This window comes from Clarias gariepinus, chromosome 12, assembly GCF_024256425.1.
Source record: "Clarias gariepinus isolate MV-2021 ecotype Netherlands chromosome 12, CGAR_prim_01v2, whole genome shotgun sequence".
Classification (NCBI taxonomy): domain Eukaryota; kingdom Metazoa; phylum Chordata; class Actinopteri; order Siluriformes; family Clariidae; genus Clarias; species Clarias gariepinus.
In genome coordinates, this window is record NC_071111.1 from 9214359 (window position 1) to 9235292 (window position 20934).

At 40.1% G+C, this 20934-nt stretch overlaps 1 protein-coding gene across 2 annotated transcripts in view; it reads right to left on the minus strand.

Annotated features, from left to right (window-relative positions):
* Window positions 1-17697, minus strand: part of chst11 (carbohydrate (chondroitin 4) sulfotransferase 11) — a 63969-nt gene extending 46272 nt beyond the window's left edge. Inside the window, exon 1 of one of the 2 annotated variants that reach the window (XM_053508597.1) lies at window positions 17468-17697. In XM_053508597.1, the coding sequence (XP_053364572.1) occupies window positions 17468-17570 (103 nt within the window). In that variant the 5' untranslated portion in view covers window positions 17571-17697. Of the gene's footprint in view, window positions 1-17452 lie in introns of both variants that reach the window. The other variant, XM_053508596.1, reaches the window with a different exon arrangement.
* Window positions 17698-20934: the final 3237 nt, after the last annotated feature.

Consider the following 20934-nt stretch of genomic DNA (forward strand, 5'->3'; position numbering starts at 1 on the left):
TGCTAACCACTAAAACACAGAAGAAAGGAAATGATCCAGACTTTAACACCACTGCTTTATACACAAACAGAGATACAAGCAATATTAGTCCAACTTGTATCTTGTATCTGTCTGTTTTGTCTTCAGGATAGAGAAGGACTTGCTTATATAAATATAGAAAGTGCATCTGTGCATCTGGAGGACATCACAGATCCTGGGTCAATTAATTTGGCACAGTTTAACGTAACCTTTTTAATATTATGTACACTGATGAAGGGAATGGTAATTTCTTTAATGTATTATTAATGATTTTTTTTTTATTTCATTGTCATCCAGAGCCACTATGTCAGCAAAAAAATGGGTGAACTCAATAATAACCTAGTCAGGAATGCAATGGACATGTTCAAAAAGAGCCTGGTGAGGACATGGTTGAAGCAAGACGCATAAAAAACATAACGAACACAGCATTCACCAGTTAACGGCGTAAATAACGTAACTTTACTGGTGCACTAAAAGAATGGTGTTGCTTGGCTTGTGCTATGACCATGGCAAGTCCATGGCATGCTGTAAAAGACAGCATTAAGTATATTATTATGTTAAATTTTGTGGTATTTCTACCAAACCGTTAAACGCAATGATAAGAGTGTGGTAAGCGCCCGATAAGTCCCCCGCGTGACCCGACTGGACACAGTAATACCTCGAGTAATAAGCTTGATCTCATTGATAGCAAATTACTGACAATGTAATAGATGCATTTAGAACCTGACAGCGACAAGGCTAGGAAGTAGTAAAATCATGATAAATGCACATTTTTCCATTTTGACCCTGTTCCTATTGTGTTGTTCGGATGCAGTGGGAACTTGTAGTGGTTTTCAATAAAGCGTGATGAGGCCATTAACTGTATCTGAATCTTTCTGGATAGATTGCTCTATATTTTACCTTCTTCAAAATGACCAGTAAAAACAACTCCAGATTATCTGTCCCTTTTCGAAATTAATGTTTTGCTTATGGTGGAATTCTATCCAGCAGAAAGTGATATATGTTCTTATTTCTACAGTATTAAACACTCCATGAAGCACCTCCTACTTTCTATCATCTCCTGCCAAAAACCAAATCATCCCAAGTATTGATTGAGCTATATATGGAAAATCCAATTTTATGTCTCAGATTCTTGTTTGATAGACAGCAGAAAACCTAGAATCCTACAGCTTACAAACAGCAAACGGTTTGGCCAAATTCGAACTCCATAACAATCTGTTATCGGACCAGTGCTATATCTTGGGAGTCAAATCAATGCTTATCTGTAAGCACTTGAGCATGCAGCACTACTGAACTGACAGCATAATGAGCCCACGATGTCCAGCATCAGGCTGACACAGCAAGTCACAAATAACAGATACAAGCTCATTATTGCTTTATACATACCACCAGTGCAGGGGAAAGCAATTGAACAGTGGAAACTTCTGAAGGCAATTTAGGAATGTAATTTGCATGGACATCAAAGTCTGAGGACTATGAGTCGGTGAACACCTGAGGCCCAGTGCCAAAGCCCAATACGAAATGATATCTCTGAGCTCAGGAACTTAATTAACAACACAGGAAGAAGGAAGAATGTAATGAAAATCAGCTGGGTTAACACTCGTCACTTGTTCTGTAGTCCTGAGTAGTCAGGCTACTAAGAACAAATTGTCTTATTTCATCAGACATAACAAGAAATTAACAAGATTTTACTCAATTTGTAAACAAAGGATAGATGATTTAAATTGCATTACATCAATAATTTTAGTGGCTTAAAAAATCATTATATTTCTGTAAGATATTAGGCATGTTTTGTTCATACAAAGTTGTAGGGAATATTTGATTTTTAGTATGTTTCATTGTATTCTGTGTGCATGAGAACAGAGTGATTTTCGTCCTGTTCTCACGACATAAGCTGTGCTTTCAGAAAACACATCCTATGGAAGTTTATGTTAAAGGTCGTAAAACTGTTAAACGCTCGTAAATTGAGAGCTACTCCTAAATTTATGTTCTTCCTTACCTTATCTGTTAAAATCATTCCAGACTGGATGTAAACACTTCTGCATCCACCTTTTCTTTGGTTCTTTGTGTATGTGCGTATATATACTCCTGTCTCCCACAATAAACTTTGAACGTCTCACTGAGCACTGACTTGTGTGTATCATTGAGGGGTTCCCTGGTACCAGGCGGGACAAGCAGAATACAGGCTGAGCACTGAGTAGACAAAAGGAGGTCTACCAAAATTCAAGAAATCCTTACAATTTGGGGGCTCTGTCCGGGATACCTCTAATCAGGTGAGTGCTGCTTTTAAATTTTTTTCTCTATAAGCATAGAGCAAGCACGCTCACTGGTTTTTGGTATCTGGACCATATACAGTACGGGGGAGGATTGTCTTGGGGCTTTTACGCCTGTTTAGCGCGCGCTCGCTTCTGAAAGGTTCCTTGAACTGAAGCATAGTGTGGAAGCTGTATTCTGTTGCCCGCTCTTTGTTATTGTCTTTGTTGAGCTCTTTGTTGTTGTCTTTGTTGAAGATATTGGTTTTTTCTGTCGCGGGTTTATTCACATTTATAAAATGGGTAATAAGAACACAACTACTTATCCAAAGCCGGACCCAGAAGAGGTTCCGCGTGACTGGATGAATAGGTGTGGACTTACTTACTTTACCACACCTTGGCTTGATAATTTATCAGGGTGGACTGAACCACAATCTCAATTTTTAACCTATCCACGAGGAGGTACTTTTAAGCCTGAATATCTAGCCTCTGCTTACTCTCAGATATATGAGGGTATCGGTGATCCAGGTTGGGATTATCCTTATATGGGTTCATGTTATCAAAAATGGGTAGAAATGAAAGCTATTTGGGATAAATATTTAGACATAAAAGAAACTAAAATACAGAAGAAAAAGATTCCAAAGGTTACATCTGAAACTAAATTCAAGCCGCCTGTTCACTCAACCTTTCCGATTCCTCCTCCATATCCTGTTGACATAGTAACGTCAGCATCTAACCAACTAATTGTTGAGAAAATCTATCCTAATTTGAATCCCACTAATCCTTTTGTGAGCTGCCCATCTGTGCCTGTCTCCCCTGTACCCACAAAACCGTGCTCACCTTCGTCGGAAGTGTGTGCCTCAGGAAAGGGAAAGACTCCCAAGAAGGTGTCAGGACGAACTTCTGACAGCCCTCTATCGGATGATCCCGAGGATACTGATGGTGAGGATGATGATAATTCGGACGATGAAGGTCCGGATGAGAGGTCTCGCCCCAAACCTCGACAAGAAAATACTGCGTTTGTTTTCTCTATGGGACCAAAGGGTCCAAAAATCCTTCCACCATCCGTAAGCACGCTGAAGGACATTATTAAGATGCTCCCTTCTCCCAACAAACCTTTGCATTTTGTTGATATGCTGATAAAGGCTTCTAGGCACTGTCAGCTCGTGGGTGCGGATTACCGCTTTATTTTGCAATCGGTTTTGGGAGATGGGTACGATGAGGCTGATTTGATAAAAACAGTAAAATGCTTAGACCCTGAAAAAGACACATGGACTGTAGTGGTGAAACAGGAAGATGTAGAGGGTGGGGGAAGACGGAAAAAGAAGGAATATGACTTTCATTGGGGTAATTCTAATGAGGCTATGAAACTTTTAAAAGATGAGCTAACTACTTATCTTCTTGCACGTCAACAAGCTAGTCAAGATCTGTCACAGGTAACTAATTGTAGACAAGAAAAGAGTGAGACTACATCCAGGTTTCTGGAGCGGTTTCGAGAGACCTGGACCCTTTTGGGTGGTATGCCCCTCCCTGAAGAAAATCCTAACCCACTTTTCCTTACAACCTTCTTGAATAATTGTCGACCAGAAATCGTGAAAATTTTAAAGTTTCAATTGTCAGATCGTTCTACAATGACTATTAAAAAATTAGGTGAGCGTGTGAGAACACTAGAAGGAGATGGTATTTTAGAAAATAAACAAGTGGCATGTTTGTTTGTGGAAAGTGAAGGATACAGAGGTGGAAAAAAGGGAGGTAGAGGAGGCCGAAGAGGCCGTGGAAGAGGTAGAGGAGGTCTGCAGGGTCAGAGTGTACCCCGTAGATCTGGTTATTGTTATTATTGTTATATAGAAGGTCACTGGGCTCGTGAATGTCACACGAAGGCCCGAGATGAGGGACGTAGTGGACAAAATGTGTATAATCAATTGAATGATGCTAATGAGGTGTTTTCTTCTAATCCTTCCCAGCAGCCACCACAGCGAGTACAACAACAACAACAGCAATATAGACCCAATCCCTTCTCAGGGATGCAGGTAGGAGCATATGATGCATAGGGATGCCCGCAGAGTTCCAGCCCCGCAATGTTACTTTGTACTTTCGAGTCACCTCAGGTTAATGAGTTGCCCTTTATAGAATTATGTATAGATGGTTCCGTATTCTCTTTTTTGGTTGATACGGGAGCCACAATGTCATCTTTGGGTCGTGATTACGAGGGGCCGCTCTCGAATAAAAGTATCAGCTCTGTGGGAATTGAAGGGGTTTCTCAACGGAATTATTTTACTCCCCAATTAACTGTAACATGTCCTTTAGATAAGGGAATTCAACTTTCTCATCGTTTTGTTTGCATGCCTGATTGTCCTTTTAATCTGTTAGGTCGTGATTTAATGAGTAGGCTACACATGTCCCTGACTTTTTCTGGAGCGAAACTCACTGTTGAAGTGCCTGATTCAGTTTCTTTCTCCCACCTTACAAATATGCGTGTAAATAATTGTTTCCTTTCTTCACAGAACAGCTCTCTTCCTGCTGCCCTTGAATGTGTGCCAAGCAGTCTGTGGGCTGAACATAAGGATGAGGTGGGGTTAGTTCACTGTGTGCCTTATAAAGCTAAATTAAAACACTTGCAACCTGTGTACATCAAACAATATCCACTCTCCGAGGCCAAGGCTTCAGGAATAGATGAGATTTTAGGCTCACTGCTCAAGCAGGGTGTTGTTAAGCCATGTGTAAGTTCTTATAACACACCTGTTAACCCAGTCATGAAACCTGATGGTACGTGGAGATTTACACAAGATCTAAGAAAAATAAATGACATAATTATCCCTGTAGCACCTGTTGTGCCTGATGTGCTTTCTTATCTAAAACTTTAGATGCTGTGGCACAAGGTTTGCCTGCCTGTCTCAGGGCTGTGGCCGCCTGTGCGGTGATGGTACAAGATGCTGAGAAGATTGTTCTCTCTCATCCTTTAATTTTGTATTCTCCACATCAAGTTAAACAAGTGCTACAGAACCTTCAAACACAACATATGACGGCTCAGAGAAGGTCTGGGTATGAGATTATCCTTTGTTCTACAAGTAACTTAGAGATAAAATCCACCTCTTCTTTTGACACCCTTGGATATGCTCTGGCACGCTTGATCAATGCACAGGACGACACGTTAGTAGATACAGATCATGACTGCTGTTCAGAGATTATTCACTCCACTAGTATACGCCCTGATCTGTCTTCTACTCCATTAGCAACTGGTGACACTCTGTTTGTAGATGGTTCTTGTTCAAAACCGTATGATGGGAAATTTCTTTGTGGTTATGCTGTGTGTGCATTGCCAGATATAACCATTGAAGCTTACTCTCTCCCTTTCTCATCTGCTCAGGCAGCTGAACTTTTTGCTCTAACTCGTGCGTGTGTTCTTTCTGAGGGAAAAGATGTCACTATATACACTGATTCTCGTTACGCTTTTGGTATCGCTCATGACTTTGGCCGCATCTGGCAATCCAGGGGTTTTCGTTCTGCTGAGGGTAAGCCAATTTCTCATTCTTCTCTAGTTCAGGATTTGATAGACGCATGTCATCTACCTAGTACTCTCGCTATTGTAAAAACTAAGGGTCATTCTTCTGGGGACTCTATGGAAGTGCGAGGTAATTCTCTAGCTGATTGTATTGCTAAAAAAGCAGCTCAAAAACAGATTTTCTTTCCTGACTCTGGTTCTGATTTGATCAATACATCCTTTCTTGCTAGCTCTTTGATTCCTGATGTAGATTTATGGTCTTTGCAAGCTTCAGCCACGCCAAATGATTCCTCTTTTTGGCAAGCTCAAGGTGCCTATGTTGCTTCTGATGGTTTATGGTATTGTGCTGATGGTCGTTTGTGCCTGCCAACTCATTGTCTTCCGTTCCTCGTGCGCGAGTTCCACGGTGTTACACATCGCGCGCGAAGGGGGGTTAAGGAAGATATGAAAAAACTCTTTTGCATAGCCAACATGCTTGGAACAATTGATTCATTAATATCTAGATGTTTGGTGTGTGCTCAGAATAATGTGACAAAGGGTTTAGGTAAACACGAAAGTCTTCTATTACCTATTGCCCCGTTTGCAGAGTGGCAAATTGATTTTACGCATATGCCTGCATGTGGCACATTCAAATATCTTCTGGTTTTGGTAGACAAGTTTTCTAGGTGGGTGGAAGCTTTCCCGTGTGCTCGTGAGAATGCAAAGGTGGTGACCCGAGTTTTAGCGAAAGAAATAATACCTCGTTATGGCGTGCCTCATGCTATTGACTCAGATAAAGGAACACCTTTTACATCTCAGTTAACACAGAATTTGTGTAAATATCTTTCACTGTCCTGGTATTTTCACATTCCTTATCATCCACAGTCATCAGGTATAGTAGAAAGAACAAATAGGACACTGAAAGAAAAATTGACTAAAGCAATGCAAACCATGGGAAGTAAAAACTGGGTTGATCTGTTACCTGCTGTTCTAGCTGAAATGAGAATGACACCAAGAAAAGACGTGCACATGTCCCCACATGAAATTATATTTGGCAGACCCTTTCCCGTGCCATGGAGGAAAGGTAAACCCGCGATAGGAACAACTGATCTTGATGTACATATTGCTGAATATTCTGCTGCTCTGATAGATACTCTAACTAAACATTATGAACAAATTGCTAATGTGACTCCAATACCCTCAACAAAACCCACACATCCTTTTAATGTGGGAGATATTGTTCTGGTAAAATCTTTGACCCCCAGAAAACTGGGAGATTGTAAATATGAGGGACCAGCAGAAATAATCGCAATTACTCGTACTGCTGTCTTAACTGATCTTTTTCCACAGTGGATCCATGCTACTAGGCTGAAGAGATGTCCTGTCGGCGTGAGACCAAAGGATGAATAAATGCGTGTGTATTATTATCTTTCTGTCTCTGTGATTTTTGTTTCCTAGACTAAAGACGTGCTGCAGTGATGTCCAACCCGTGATGTGACATAGAGAGAGTGACGTGACACAGAGGGATCGCCTGGGGTTGCCACTGAATGACTTTACTTCTGCTATTAGTGTAGCATTTCTGGTGGTGTCTTAGCGCCTCGTAAGGTGGGACGAGTGCAGATTGGGCGTGCCCGCACTCTGAGCACTGTATCGTCAAGAAAGGCAATAGTTCACCACTAGTAGTTATTTATGAGTTTGCACTCAACTTGTTATATTTCTGTGTATTCTTTTGGTCACACTCCATCCTGTAGAGCTTGTAAAACAGCACTAGGAGTGGAAACCTCTCCTGCCTTGAGATGAAGTTTCTTTTTGTCCTCCTAATCTTGAACAAGGAATTGTTGTACATAGTGCAACCTCATCCACATGATAATGTTTTTTGGAGATTCGCTAATTGGACCGCTAAGCAATATACCAATGAGTCTTGTTATGTGTGCCAACATTTCCCTTCCGCTGTAGGACAGACGTCACTGAGACCCCTACCTGGTAATGAATCAGCTCTCTTAGTAGCTGCACGAGTTTGTATTAGTTCCTACTGTCGAAATGGTACTCAGTATATTAACTCTAACCTGACACATAGCTTATTTTTGAATCAAACAGGGTCTGACTGGTGGTGCAGACTGATGCACTACGATCATAATTTCTCAAACCCTTGTGACTATTCACTTACTGCTTTAGATATTAGCCTTCTCCGCTTCAGCACGAGGAAAAGAGCTCTCGTCACTGCTTTCCAGGTCTTCACTTTGCCCAATTTTAAATATCCTTACTGCTTTATAGGAAATGGCTCTGTATTTCTTGGAAACATGCATCTAGATATGTGTAGTGAAGCATATTTTCCCTATTCTCCAGATCGTTCTTGTCCTGAAGGTAATTGCTCAGTAATCCACCCTGGCCCCCGTGGGACCATTAATCACTATTCAGATTGGTATTGGGTTTGTGATAAGGCTGTTTACATTTTCCTCCCTGCTAACTGGGCTGGAATTTGTGCCCCTTCTCAATTTAGAGGCTCTTTTACACTGGTCACACGAAACCCTCGTGGAACCCAACATCATGCTCGCCTTAAACGAGATAGTGATCCATTCCCTCCCCCTGATCATCAGTTACAGATTAAGGCAGTTAAATTTTGGCATGCTTTTTTTCCTCAATATGGTGTGACTCAATTATGGAATCAGATTGAGGTAACACATTACAGGTTAGCTACTTTTGTTAATGCCACTAATATTGCTGTAGAAGGTATTAAAGGGGAATTAACTGCTCTTCGACTGACCACGGTACAGAATAGAATGGCCCTTGATTTAATCCTCGCAGAGAAGGGGGGTGTTTGTGCTATGATAGGTGATAGTTGTTGTACATACATTCCAGCTAATGATGATGAACATGGAAAAATTTCTACTGCTTTGGAAAAGATGCGCGAGGTTGCTTCTCAGTTAAAGGATGATGAAAAGGGTCAAGTAGGTTGGGGAGTTTGGTATACTTTGTTTGGTCAATGGGCTCCTTATCTCTCCCTTGTCGTACCGGTTTTGTTTATTTTATTGTTGTTATGTCTTTTAGGTCCATGTATTTTTCGCTGTGTGCAAAATCTTTTGTACAAGTATGTTTCAGGTTATGTTCCTGCGCCGCGTCCGATGACCTATTATCCGCCAGCGACTTCTTGAAAGCTCTGAGTTTTATTCAACGATATTTCTTATGAATAAAAGGGGGGAATTGTAGGGAATATTTGATTTTTAGTATGTTTCATTGTATTCTGTGTGCATGAGAACAGAGTGATTTTCGTCCTGTTCTCACGACATAAGCTGTGCTTTCAGAAAACACATCCTATGGAAGTTTATGTTAAAGGTCGTAAAACTGTTAAACGCTCGTAAATTGAGAGCTACTCCTAAATTTATGTTCTTCCTTACCTTATCTGTTAAAATCATTCCAGACTGGATGTAAACACTTCTGCATCCACCTTTTCTTTGGTTCTTTGTGTATGTGCGTATATATACTCCTGTCTCCCACAATAAACTTTGAACGTCTCACTGAGCACTGACTTGTGTGTATCATTGAGGGGTTCCCTGGTACCAGGCGGGACAAGCAGAATACAGGCTGAGCACTGAGTAGACAAAAGGAGGTCTACCAAAATTCAAGAAATCCTTACAAAAGTCATTTTTGTGAATCACTGTTTACTAAATAAAATAAAATGTAGAAGATATTGAATCGCAAAAAAATGACTTAAGCTGGGTTTTCACACACCAGGTCATAAAAATGAGGGCCTGCATCATTACCTGCACTCAGGAAGTTCTGGATCACAAAGACTGCCATGTATATGGTTGTGCAACATTATACTGTACCAGTTATAAACCAGATTCTATGGTTCCTGAGAGGGCAGGGAAGGTCATTTAGCATCACCCATCTTGGAGCTCTATTTAAGTTAAAATGATGCTGTGGGGACTGCTATGGAGCTCAATATGTTTCATTCAGTTCAAATACTTTGTTTACTCAATAACATTAGGAACATTTATAGATTTTTACAGTATTTATTTATTTTTAAGTTTAGGTACACATGTAAGTTTTTTTTTTAATGAATGAAAGTCATTTTGTTTTTATTTCTAGTTTGACTTTTATACGGACAAAAATGTATTCATGCTAAATCAGTTTTGCATTATTCATGATTCAAACACAAAAATCTTCTCATTAGTTTTTCTTTATTAAATATCCCAATCAATATTTAAAATATCCCAATTATGCTTCTTTGATGCTGACATTTGAACTCCAGTTAGCTAGGTTCTGACTCAGGTGTACCAAGGTGACGCAGGTTTACTGCTATGTAGAATATTTTTTAATACCTGTCTGACCTGCATTCCCAGCTACAAATGTTCCTCCACTGCAGTACATTAATTCTGCCCACCAACGCCCCTGTTCATTTATATTCCCCCATAAAACTGGTCTGTTGTAAAACAATATGATTGAAGGTCCATTATGGCCAAAAGACAGCTCTGATGATTCTACCCCTGCATCACATATGGTGGAAGACAGAAACATAATGACTAACAAATTGCTTATTCACTAGACCTGGATATTTCATGTCATAAAGGAAGGTGTGCAAACTCACCCAGGTGTTGTCTGGTTGTTGACACGGGTGGTTTTCCATCATTAATCATTAAAAAAAAAAGAATTATGAATCTAATGAGCTTAAGAAGAAACCCCAAATATCTGTAAACCGTTTATTCCAAACACATTTTTGGGGGTGGCGGGGAGGTTGGGTTACTGGCAGGGGGTGGGCCTGTTTTTTTTTTTTTTTATATCTTAGTCATGACCGAATTTGTCTATAAGGACAGGAATATCTGACAGTTTTAATCTTGTGGAAACATTTGGTTGATACCCATGTGGAAAAGACTTTGTGTAAGGGGGTACGAGCCTCACAAGGTTTTAATCTATGATTCTTCATAAAAGAATTCAAGCTGCCACACTAAAAAATGAGTCATGTATCAAAATCAATAAAATGGCCAGAAATTCTACTAAAGAAAATATGATTATAAAAAAGTAAATTATGGTATGTTGTGGTAGGTTTATGTTAAAATAATTAAATAGAATTATATACATTAACAAACTGAATTTAGTGTAGTAAAATTGACTTAACTAGCATACAGTAAGTAATCGCTGTTGACGGGTAAAGAGTTTGTAGAAATAGTGAAAAGGTTAAAGCTAAAAACAAGCTGATCAGCATCTGGCACATAACTGCACATAGCTTCTCTTCCACTCAACATTTTGATTTAATCTATGATGCAAGGTTCAGTTTTCATAGTGTATGTACCATTTTTTAAGTAAGTCATGATGAGCCGTGCTTTCGTGTCTGTATATTGAGGATTTATAGGTGCCAGCTTGTAGGTGCATTAGGGTCATTACTATGTCTTCCGCACACTCTGTCTATCTGTTGAGTGATGTGTATAGCCACACCCACCTTGACATAAAAAGCGCTATATTCCTTCAAAAAACACCAAATGCATAAAAAAACATAATCTGGCACCAAACTGTTTATAACTTTACCTCTACTTAACATTTTGATTTCATGGTACAGATTTAACATCACGCAAATACCAAAGGTCTGGCAACGTTTCATTAAATTCTTTTCAGCTAGTTTTCCGTGATGCTATGACAAAATCTGACTGGACAGACATACAGACATACAGACATACAAACATACAGAGAGAAAATTTCCTGAGACTGGTTTCAATGTATAAATGTAAAAATATAATTGAAAGAGCAAGTTCTGGCCAATGAACAGACAAAATCTTTCTTTCATTTATATGAATATGTAAAAGCTACATAGGGCCATATTCGTTTTTCTATTTAGTGCACAAAATCTAAAATTTCACCGTCATAGTTTACTTAATCACTCACCATCTGTTTTATCCTGTATTTAGGATCACGGGGGGCCTGGAGCCTATCCCAGGAGAATTAGGGCACGAGGTGGGGTACACCCTGGACAGTGTGCCAATCCATCGCAGGGCACACACATTCACACACACACTAAGGCCGATTTGGGAACGCCAATTAGCCTAATCTACATGTCTTTGGACTGTGGGAGGAAACCCGGAGTACCCGGAGGAAACCCACCAAGCACGGAGAGAACATGCAAACTCCATGCACACAGAGACGGGAATCGAACCTGGACCCATTTAATGTTTAATACATTTAATAGACAAATGTGTCTAAAGGAACAACATACATTCTCTGAACAGTTATTTATAAGATTTGGCATATTTCAAAGCAATAGAGCCAATATGTGAGCCAGTCTAAAAAAACAGCTTTTTGAGATTCATTGTTTTCTACATAAAATCATATAAAGAATGATTTTATATAGAAACACTGAATTACACACAAAAAATACTTTAGCTGTACAAATTTTATGGAACTCTGTGTACTGTATGTTCATTCAACCTTCTACGCTAGGCATTGAAGAACAAATGGTAGCTTTAACATCCAGACTCTGCTATTTCAATACATCAGTCAGCCTTTGTCAGAAGGCTCTGGTTTTAGTCTAAGGTTTCATTTTGGCCAAAATATGTAAGCACACTTAGCTACCATTGATTATAATCAATCCAACACTAACCTTTTTTTGCGTGTGTGTGTGTGTGTGTGTGTGTGTGTGTGTGTGTGTGTGTGTGTGTGTGTGTGTGCGTGTTTGTCCGTCTGTGCTACCAGTAATGAATTCCAGCCGTCTCAGTCTATCAACCTGAATAAGTCAGGCAGGCCTCAGTGGGATTGCCTCTGGCTGTTGCCCAAACACTACTGCACATGACTCCACACACACACACACACACACACACATACACCGAATGTACAACAAGGGCCATCCCTCTCTCACACACACACTCTCTATTGTCCCTCTTACTCTGAAATACAATGAGAGGCTTGGCGTTTAAAGCCAAAACAGACTTCACTCATGCCAGTATCTTTAATCAGGAAAAGACTATTACGCAAACAGGATATCCTGAATTCACACACATTGAACACTGTGGCACAAACCGACAGTCACATGCAGTAAACCTTAATTTGTAAACCACTTCCTCTTCTTAGAAGCTAACAGTGTTCATGCATGCTGATATTAGCTCTATGCACAAACAGCATGTATGAAAAAAATCGCTTGTCCTCGCGTGCAATGGTTTTACTGCTCTATGCACCCCCAGTTCGGAAGCCTGAGGAATTTCGAAATCAACCAAGACATTCCTGGAGTGACCAGTGACCATGTCCTTTTCTCCACCCTCTGCCTTTTTCGTCCTTCTGTTGTCTCTTTGTCTCCCTGGCTCAATGGTGAAGATATAAACACGGCTGAACAAATAAGGTCAGCCTTGTCACTCCACTCCATGACCCTAGCTGCTATGAACATTCAGGTGCACTATGGCCAATTTTTAGAGTGCATGTGTGTGGTTTATCCTGTGTTTAGCAAAATGGCATGAAATTAGAGGCATGCCAGGACTGCAGGGCATGGCCAGAGTGCCAGTGTGTGAAGTGGCCAAGAAAACCCAGAGAAGCAGGATCAGTGATACACTGAGAAGGAAAACACGTCTAAACATATATACAAAAATAAAAATGAAAAATGCTTACTTTACAGAGTAACTTCCAAATGGCATAACGTAAACATGTTCACAGTTTTGTGCGTTCTGATTGGCCTGGACAATTTCACTACCCTGTCAGTCACAGTGACGCAAACCAACCATGGGCATCTGTGAGCTGATATATTCATGTATGAATGTGGGGAGGTCCACAGGTGAGTTTCAGGCAGTGTAAACCTTTAGAGTATTTATTTGTGGATGGTCCCACAAAATATATTGTGTATGGCATTGGTTCTCAACCCTGGTCCTGGAGGCACTTTTGAATGCCTTGCCTCCCCCATCACACGCACTTCAGTTCAGAAAAGGATGTTAATTAGCTGATTAGTTGAATCAGCTGTGCTGAGAGCTGGGAAAACACTAAAAGATGCACAGAAGAGGGTCCTCCAGTGAAGGGCTAAGAATCACTGATGTACGATATCGTGCCTGCTCTCTTTAAAAGGGTGTGGCCACATGGGGGGCAGCTTCCACCCCTAAAACAGACTTAGTCATAAATTTTGTTATTGATTTTATATTGCCAATAGGTCTAGTACTCCATATTTCCTAACTCATATCTAGCTAGTTAATATAAATCACTGCTACATCTTGTAGTTGATTTAACACAAATCTTTACAGTAGTTCTACAAAGCCAGTGCACTAAATTCAGATAATTCCTTTTTAGATGTAACTTCATTTTATGCATATTTACGTGGTTCCAACTATCAGTCTACTCCTGCTCTTTATTCTTTAGTACAGTGTTTGTGCTGTTTATTGACTGTTAGCCATTATAATTATGAATGAGGAATAGAGTGTTTTTTTAAAGCCATGCCACAAAGAATCAAAGGGATTAGTGTCTTCTAACTGACAGGAATAACTGGTTGGAACCACAAATGCATACTGTCTGTGCATGCAAACCTCTGAACACAAGTACCAACAGGTAGATAAACTGCAGAAGAGTTTGACATCGCAGCTCCAATGACTGACACAGGAACCCAATAACTGGGCGATACAGACGATTTAACATTCGGTATAGGATAAGGAGAAGAACACAACGAAACCTTACAAGAGCATTCAGAATATTAACATTTAAAAATATTTGAGTCAGAGCAGCTGTGAGAGCATCTGGACTTGCCCATGCCATCATGGATCACAGTGGGGTCTAATAGTCTGACAAAACCAGAATATTTCCATATTCCATACTAAATATTTTGTTGTTATAAATTATATTATGAGCTAAAAGAAATAAAAAAATGCATACAGAATGACTTAATACTGGTTTTGCAAAAGGACACACTGATCTGGCACACGAGTTTGTGTAAAACCTGATGATCCAGGTTAAATTAAATTAAATTTCGTGTTGTCTGAACATGTGCTTGAGTGAAAGGCATATGACTCAAAGAGACCTTTTGTACAAATAATTTAATAATAAAGTAAAGTCTAAATAATTTTGCCACACCTTTATCCCCACACCGTGCGCCCTGGCTGTCATCGTTGTACATCTGCATTGTAATTGCACAAGAGTAAACTTTCTTTCACTAAGCTGCCCCCGTCAAGGGGCCGCCACAGCGGACCACTCAATCACAGCTTGGCACAGGTTTTACCCCAGATAATTCCGCAACAGTAAATGAGCAAATTACCCCGTACCTCCTGCTTCCAACTGCTAGCATGTATGAATAAACTCTCCATTATCTCATGCATGATGTAAATTATATTCTTTGGAATTTGGATGTTTGTACCAAAGTTGTCAACACCTCACAATTGTATTTCTCAATACATCTGTAAAATGAATCTATGAGCAATATGTATAAGGATTTTGTCAGCGACACTTAATTTTTTCAATGGGCTGATGGACAGATGACCTCATAAGCAGAAACGTAGGTCTTACTACGATTCCTAATCTCTGTGTTAAACTAGCATGCTTACTCAGTCAATGTTAGTGATGAAATAAATTGATTTTCACTAGTGTCATGGTATATTTTACCAGGTTTTGGTTGCCATTAAATAAATCTCTAAGAATTTAATGATGCGAATCAAGTTTAATAATAAGATTATAGTACATCTACAGTACATCTACATAAATGTTATACATAAGTGTTATGTGTAAAAATTGACATGCAGTTTACTGACAATCTATCTACAGTCGGTTTTAGACTGTGATTTAAGTGCTCTTTTATTACTATTACATTATCTTGATCTTGAGCCAAATTCTATTACAAACTGTTTAATAGGGCGTTTTCCATTTTAGATTATGCAATAAATATCTGATGACAGAATGATCTGTGACTTAAAAAAATTACAACATTGAATAATAAAAAAAACTTGCCACTGCCAGACCTTTGTTGTCAACTGTCTTTGGTCACAGTGGAAACTTATGCATTTTATAAATTTTAGGACTACCAATATCAACTCTCTCTTTCTCTCATTCTCTATGAAGCTTATCATATTCAAGTACACAGGAATCTTGGAGCCTGTCCTACCGGTCTCTGGGCACAAGGTAGGACACTCTGGGGGGTGCCAGTCCATTGTAGAACACGATGGACACAAACACACACTAACTCTTACACTACAGGCAATTTGGAAATGCTTTGGACTTGAGAGGAAAACGGAGTACCCAGAGGAAACCCGCAAACCCCATGAACACAAACCCGAGGTGGGAATCCAACCCCAACCATGGAGGTGCGAGCTCAAACCTATGACACCAAGCCTATGCCAAAAATCACACAGTGTTAATCTAGCTCAAGTTGTCTAATTTTGCTGAGGCTGTTTAGGAGATGCTGTTTCAGTTTGCTTGCTCCTGCATACTTGTAGAGAGTATGATTTGAATCTAGGTAGAGATACAGAAGTCCCGGAGAACTTTAGAAATGTAAAAGATTTTGGGAGGGCAATTAATTATTTAACATCAGGATCTTTGAACTGCATGTCCCAGGGGACTTGGTGCACTAGGCAGAGTACACTCTGGACGGGGTGCAAACCAAAGTGGGAGGTGCGAAGGCAAACCTATGACACCAAACCTAGACCAAAAAAATCATGCAGTGTATAGCTCAAGTGGATACTTGAAGAGAGTTGCATTTTAATCTGGATACAGATACAGACGTTCCTGAGACATTTTCTGATGACTTTTGACTTATTCATTGTCTGATCACGTGGAAGAGATGTGTAGGAAAACTTTTTAAACTGGGACGTCTGGGAGATAGATTGCAACTGTTTATTTTTTATTCCATCCTTCCTTCCTTTCTCCATTCATTCATTCATTCATTCATTCCAGCGTAAGGGCTACTTTAAGATCTGTGAGATCGCGCACGAGCCGGCGGTGTCGATGACTCACCGCTTCCCCAACGTCCGTGATCCGGTTAATCAGTTTTTAGCTGCTCGTTTTATTTCTGTCTGCTTCTTACATTAGCGGAATGACTGACTCTAAGTGTCTAACGGAATCTCTGTCTGTCTGAATGTCTGTCTGTCTATCCAACCTCCTACACGTGCAATACGGGAGAGGGGTTGAAAGGCACGAGCGCGTGCCTGTAGAGGGTCCGTGGGAGGAAAGTTTTTATCAGTTTGTTTTCACTTTCATACTGTTTGAATCAATCTGGTTAAAACAAACGTTAGGCAACTTCAAGCAATGTTGTCATTCAATAAAAAGTTACATGGTTACATCAAAAGGCGTACTGCAATGTGAATCCCCATGTCCTCTCTACACGTCGTATTAATGAAAATGCACAGCATCGCGAAACATACCAGTCAGAGGAGCGTGTCAACAATTATCTGCTTGTTTCGATGCAGCGGATATCCTCCACTGTCCAAACTGGGCTCTTCGGAAATACGGAAATTTCAAAGCGGTTGCTCTACCTCCAACGCACTAAATCAAATCTACGCGACGTATTGAACGTGCAACGTGTTCGCAAAGGTTGCACAAAGCTACGGTACAGATTCCTCCTAACCCTAACACGCACAGCTGTCTCAGTGGCTCGCGATTCTCCGTCACCGTGCACGCGCGCTTCCGTTTTTATCATACAATGTTTCTTTATTCCGATACTCTTTAACATCTCAACACATTAAAGGTCACACACGCGATCAGCAACTACAAAAGGGATTAGAAACACATTCTTAATATACGCGGTGAAATCAAAAGAACATACCTGGCAGGAACATACTTTGGAAATAAAAGATGACCAGGATAAAAGATCCCAAACATGTGGCGAGGACCATCCGGCAAATCCTGCTCATCCTCATCAGGTCGAACAGCATCTGTTTCATGGCTCGGCGAAAAGAAAGACGGGGACACGAAGACAGAGCAGGGAAAGACAAGCACCAGCGCGCGCGCGTGTGTGAGTGTGTACGTGTGTAGGAGTCTGGGTCTCGATCTGCTGATGCTGATGCTGCTGTGCTGTCGCTGCTCACTAGGCGAGAAACCGGGTTGCCAGATCACGACGGGATCCATTCAGTCAAGAGATCCACCGAGTGTGTCATGTCAATGCGATGGCCATTTAAGGACGTCCGGTGATCTGTCGAAATATGCTATCTATCGAGAAGTGCTACTAAGCTGTTCTGCAGATGTGTTGGAACATACACAAGTTTCCTCTTTCACAGCAGCAAGGTGACTAGTGGTTAGCACTGTGGCTTCGCACCTCCACAGTCGAGGGATCGAGTTTGCATGTTCTCCCTGTGCTTGATAGTTTCATCCGGGTACTCAGGTTTCCTCCCATAGTCCAAAGGCATGCCAATTAGGTTGATTGGCATTTCCAAATTGCCCATAGTGTGTGTGCCCCGCAATGCCCTGTCCCATACAGGTTCCACTTAGAACAGGCCCCGCCATAGTAGACGAAAGAAGTTGAGTGCACATGCTCAGCGTCATGTCCAGAGGTTGGCTTTTGCAATAGAAGTGTGTGTGCTGCCAGCATTGCTGCAGAGGTTGAAGGGATGGGGAGCCAGCCTGTCAGTGCTCAAACCATATTCCGCACACTGCATGGCTGTCGTCCCAGAAGAAAGCCTCTTCTAAAGATGGTGCACAAGAAAGCCCGCAAACAGTTTGCTGAAGAAAAGCAGACTAAGAACATGGAATACTGGAACCACATCCTGTGGTCTGATGAGACCAAGATAAACTTATTTGGTTCAGATGGTGTCAAGCGTGTGTGGCAGCGACCAGGTGAGAAATACAAAGACAGATGTGTCTTGCCTACAGTCAAGCATCGTGGTGGGAGTGTCATGGTTTGGGGCTGCATGAGTGCTGCCGGCACTGGGGAACTACAGTTCATTGAGGGAACCATGAATGCCAACATGTACTGTGCCATACTGAAAAAGAGCACGATCCTCTGCCTTTGGAAACTGGGCCGTAGAGCAGTATTCCAACATGATAATGACCCCAAACACATTTCCAAGACAACCACTGCCTCGCTGAAGAAACTAAGGGTAAAGGTGCTGGACTGGCCAAGCATGTCTCCTGACCTAAACCCTATTGAGCATCTGTGGGGCATCCTCGAACGGAAGGTGGAGAAGCGCAAGGTGTCTAACATCCACCAACTTCGTGACATAATCAAGGAGAAGTGGAAAAGGATTTCTGTGGCAACCTGTGAAGCTTTAGTGAACTCCATACCCAAGAGAGTTAAGGCAGTGCTGGAAAATAATGGTGGCCACACAAAATATTGACACTGGGCACAGTTTGAACATTTTCATTTAGGGGTGTACTCACTATTGTTGCCAGCAGTTCAGACATTAATGGCTGTTTGTTGAGTTATTTTGAGGGGACATCAACTTTACACCATTATACAAGGTGTACACTGATTACTTTACATTCTTGCAGAGTTTCATATCTTTAGCGTTGTCCCTTAAAAAGATATAATTAAATATTTACAAAAATATGAGGGGTTTACTCACTTTTGTGAGATACTATATATATATATATATATATATATATATATATATATATATATATATATATATATATATATATATAATGAAATTAATATAAGATTGTTGCAAGTACAGATGGCACGGCAAAGTAGAGGTTAGCACTGTGACCTCACACCTCTAAGGTACCTGTTAAGGGTTGAAGGTTCGATCCCAACTTCAAGTCTATGTACATGGAGTTTGCATGTTCTTCCTGTTATTGGTGGGTTTCATTAATATACACTGGTTTCCTCCCACAGTTTGAAGACATGCATGTTAGGATAACTGGCATTTCTAAATTTGGAAATCATGTGCGAGTGTTTGCATAATTGTGTTCTGTGATGGACTGGCATGATAGAAAATGAGTGGGTAAGCGTTACAGATCTAACATGTTACAAATAATATTACTTGCACTTATTTAATTTTACTATTGACCTGTAAATCAACAATGAAAAAAATGTTTGCCATGGTCTGGTCTGAACAAATAAATGCACTGTTTTTTTTGTTTTGTTTTGTTTTTGTACTTTCTTTAAACCCCACCACTGGTGCAGGACTGCAAATTTTTCTCTTCAAGTTTGCCAAATTGACAAGCATTTTTAAAAAATTGTAATAGGATCAGGATCAGAAAAAGCTTTGTTGCCAAGTGCTTTTTCACAAATTATGATAACACAGTAATGCACATGATCAGAAAATGCACAAAATGAGACACAGTAATGCACATGGTCACTGTTGCACAGCTCATGACGTACACAGAACGATGTCTTTTGGCACACTGACTTATAAACTTTAGTGCAACCTCCAACTGTGTGTGTGGCCTTGTGCTGCCATCAGTTGCCGTGTTACAAAACTAGACTTGAAAATTTTTAATACCCCTAGTATAATTCACAACAATAGCTGACAAAATACTTATCAAATTGGCCAATGTAACCGGACCAGTAAGTGTATCAAGATGCGGCGGACACAACAAGCAATAACTCTTCTTCTCTTAGCTTAAAACTTATTTTAGACACACTTCTTCTTTATTTAAACCTAACATTCAATTAAACATTTTTATTAAAACAATAATTACATAAAAATTTAAGTTGCAAGCAAAAGAAACCAACGATGATGTCGCAAGCCTTTTTAAATTTAAAATTTTCACAAATCAATTTTATGTTTTAAACCAAGTTAACCTAAGTAGGATAAAACATTTGTTTATCATATCACTTTTAAATAACATTTAAAAAACATTTTATAAGATGAACATAAAAAAATAAATAAAAGATGATTCAATACACCCATTTGTAAAAAGCATGAAGAAAGAAGATTATGGTTCAATCTGGCAACCCTAAGCTTAGCTCCGTCCCTGGAGTGAACTATTCCTCCCACATTCATAGGGGTCGCGGGCTGCGCAGAGTCACATTACAGTACAGCAGACTCCCCTTCTGGTGAGAAAATGAGCTCGTCCATACAGCACGAGCGCAGCGAGCCTAAGCAGCTGTATGTTAAACTATTACTAACCTAAATAATCAATATCACAAATATCTACTATAACCACTACAATAAAATTATCAACATATCACAGTCAAAATTTTTTTTTGATATTACATGCAATAAATAAATAAAATAAAAAAGCGATAGAAAAGAGCAAATATCAATTACATGTGAATATGAATAGTTGTCTGTGATAATATTTAAGAGCTCTGAGTTGTATGACAACTATAAAATATAATGTAACATATACACAATTGAAATA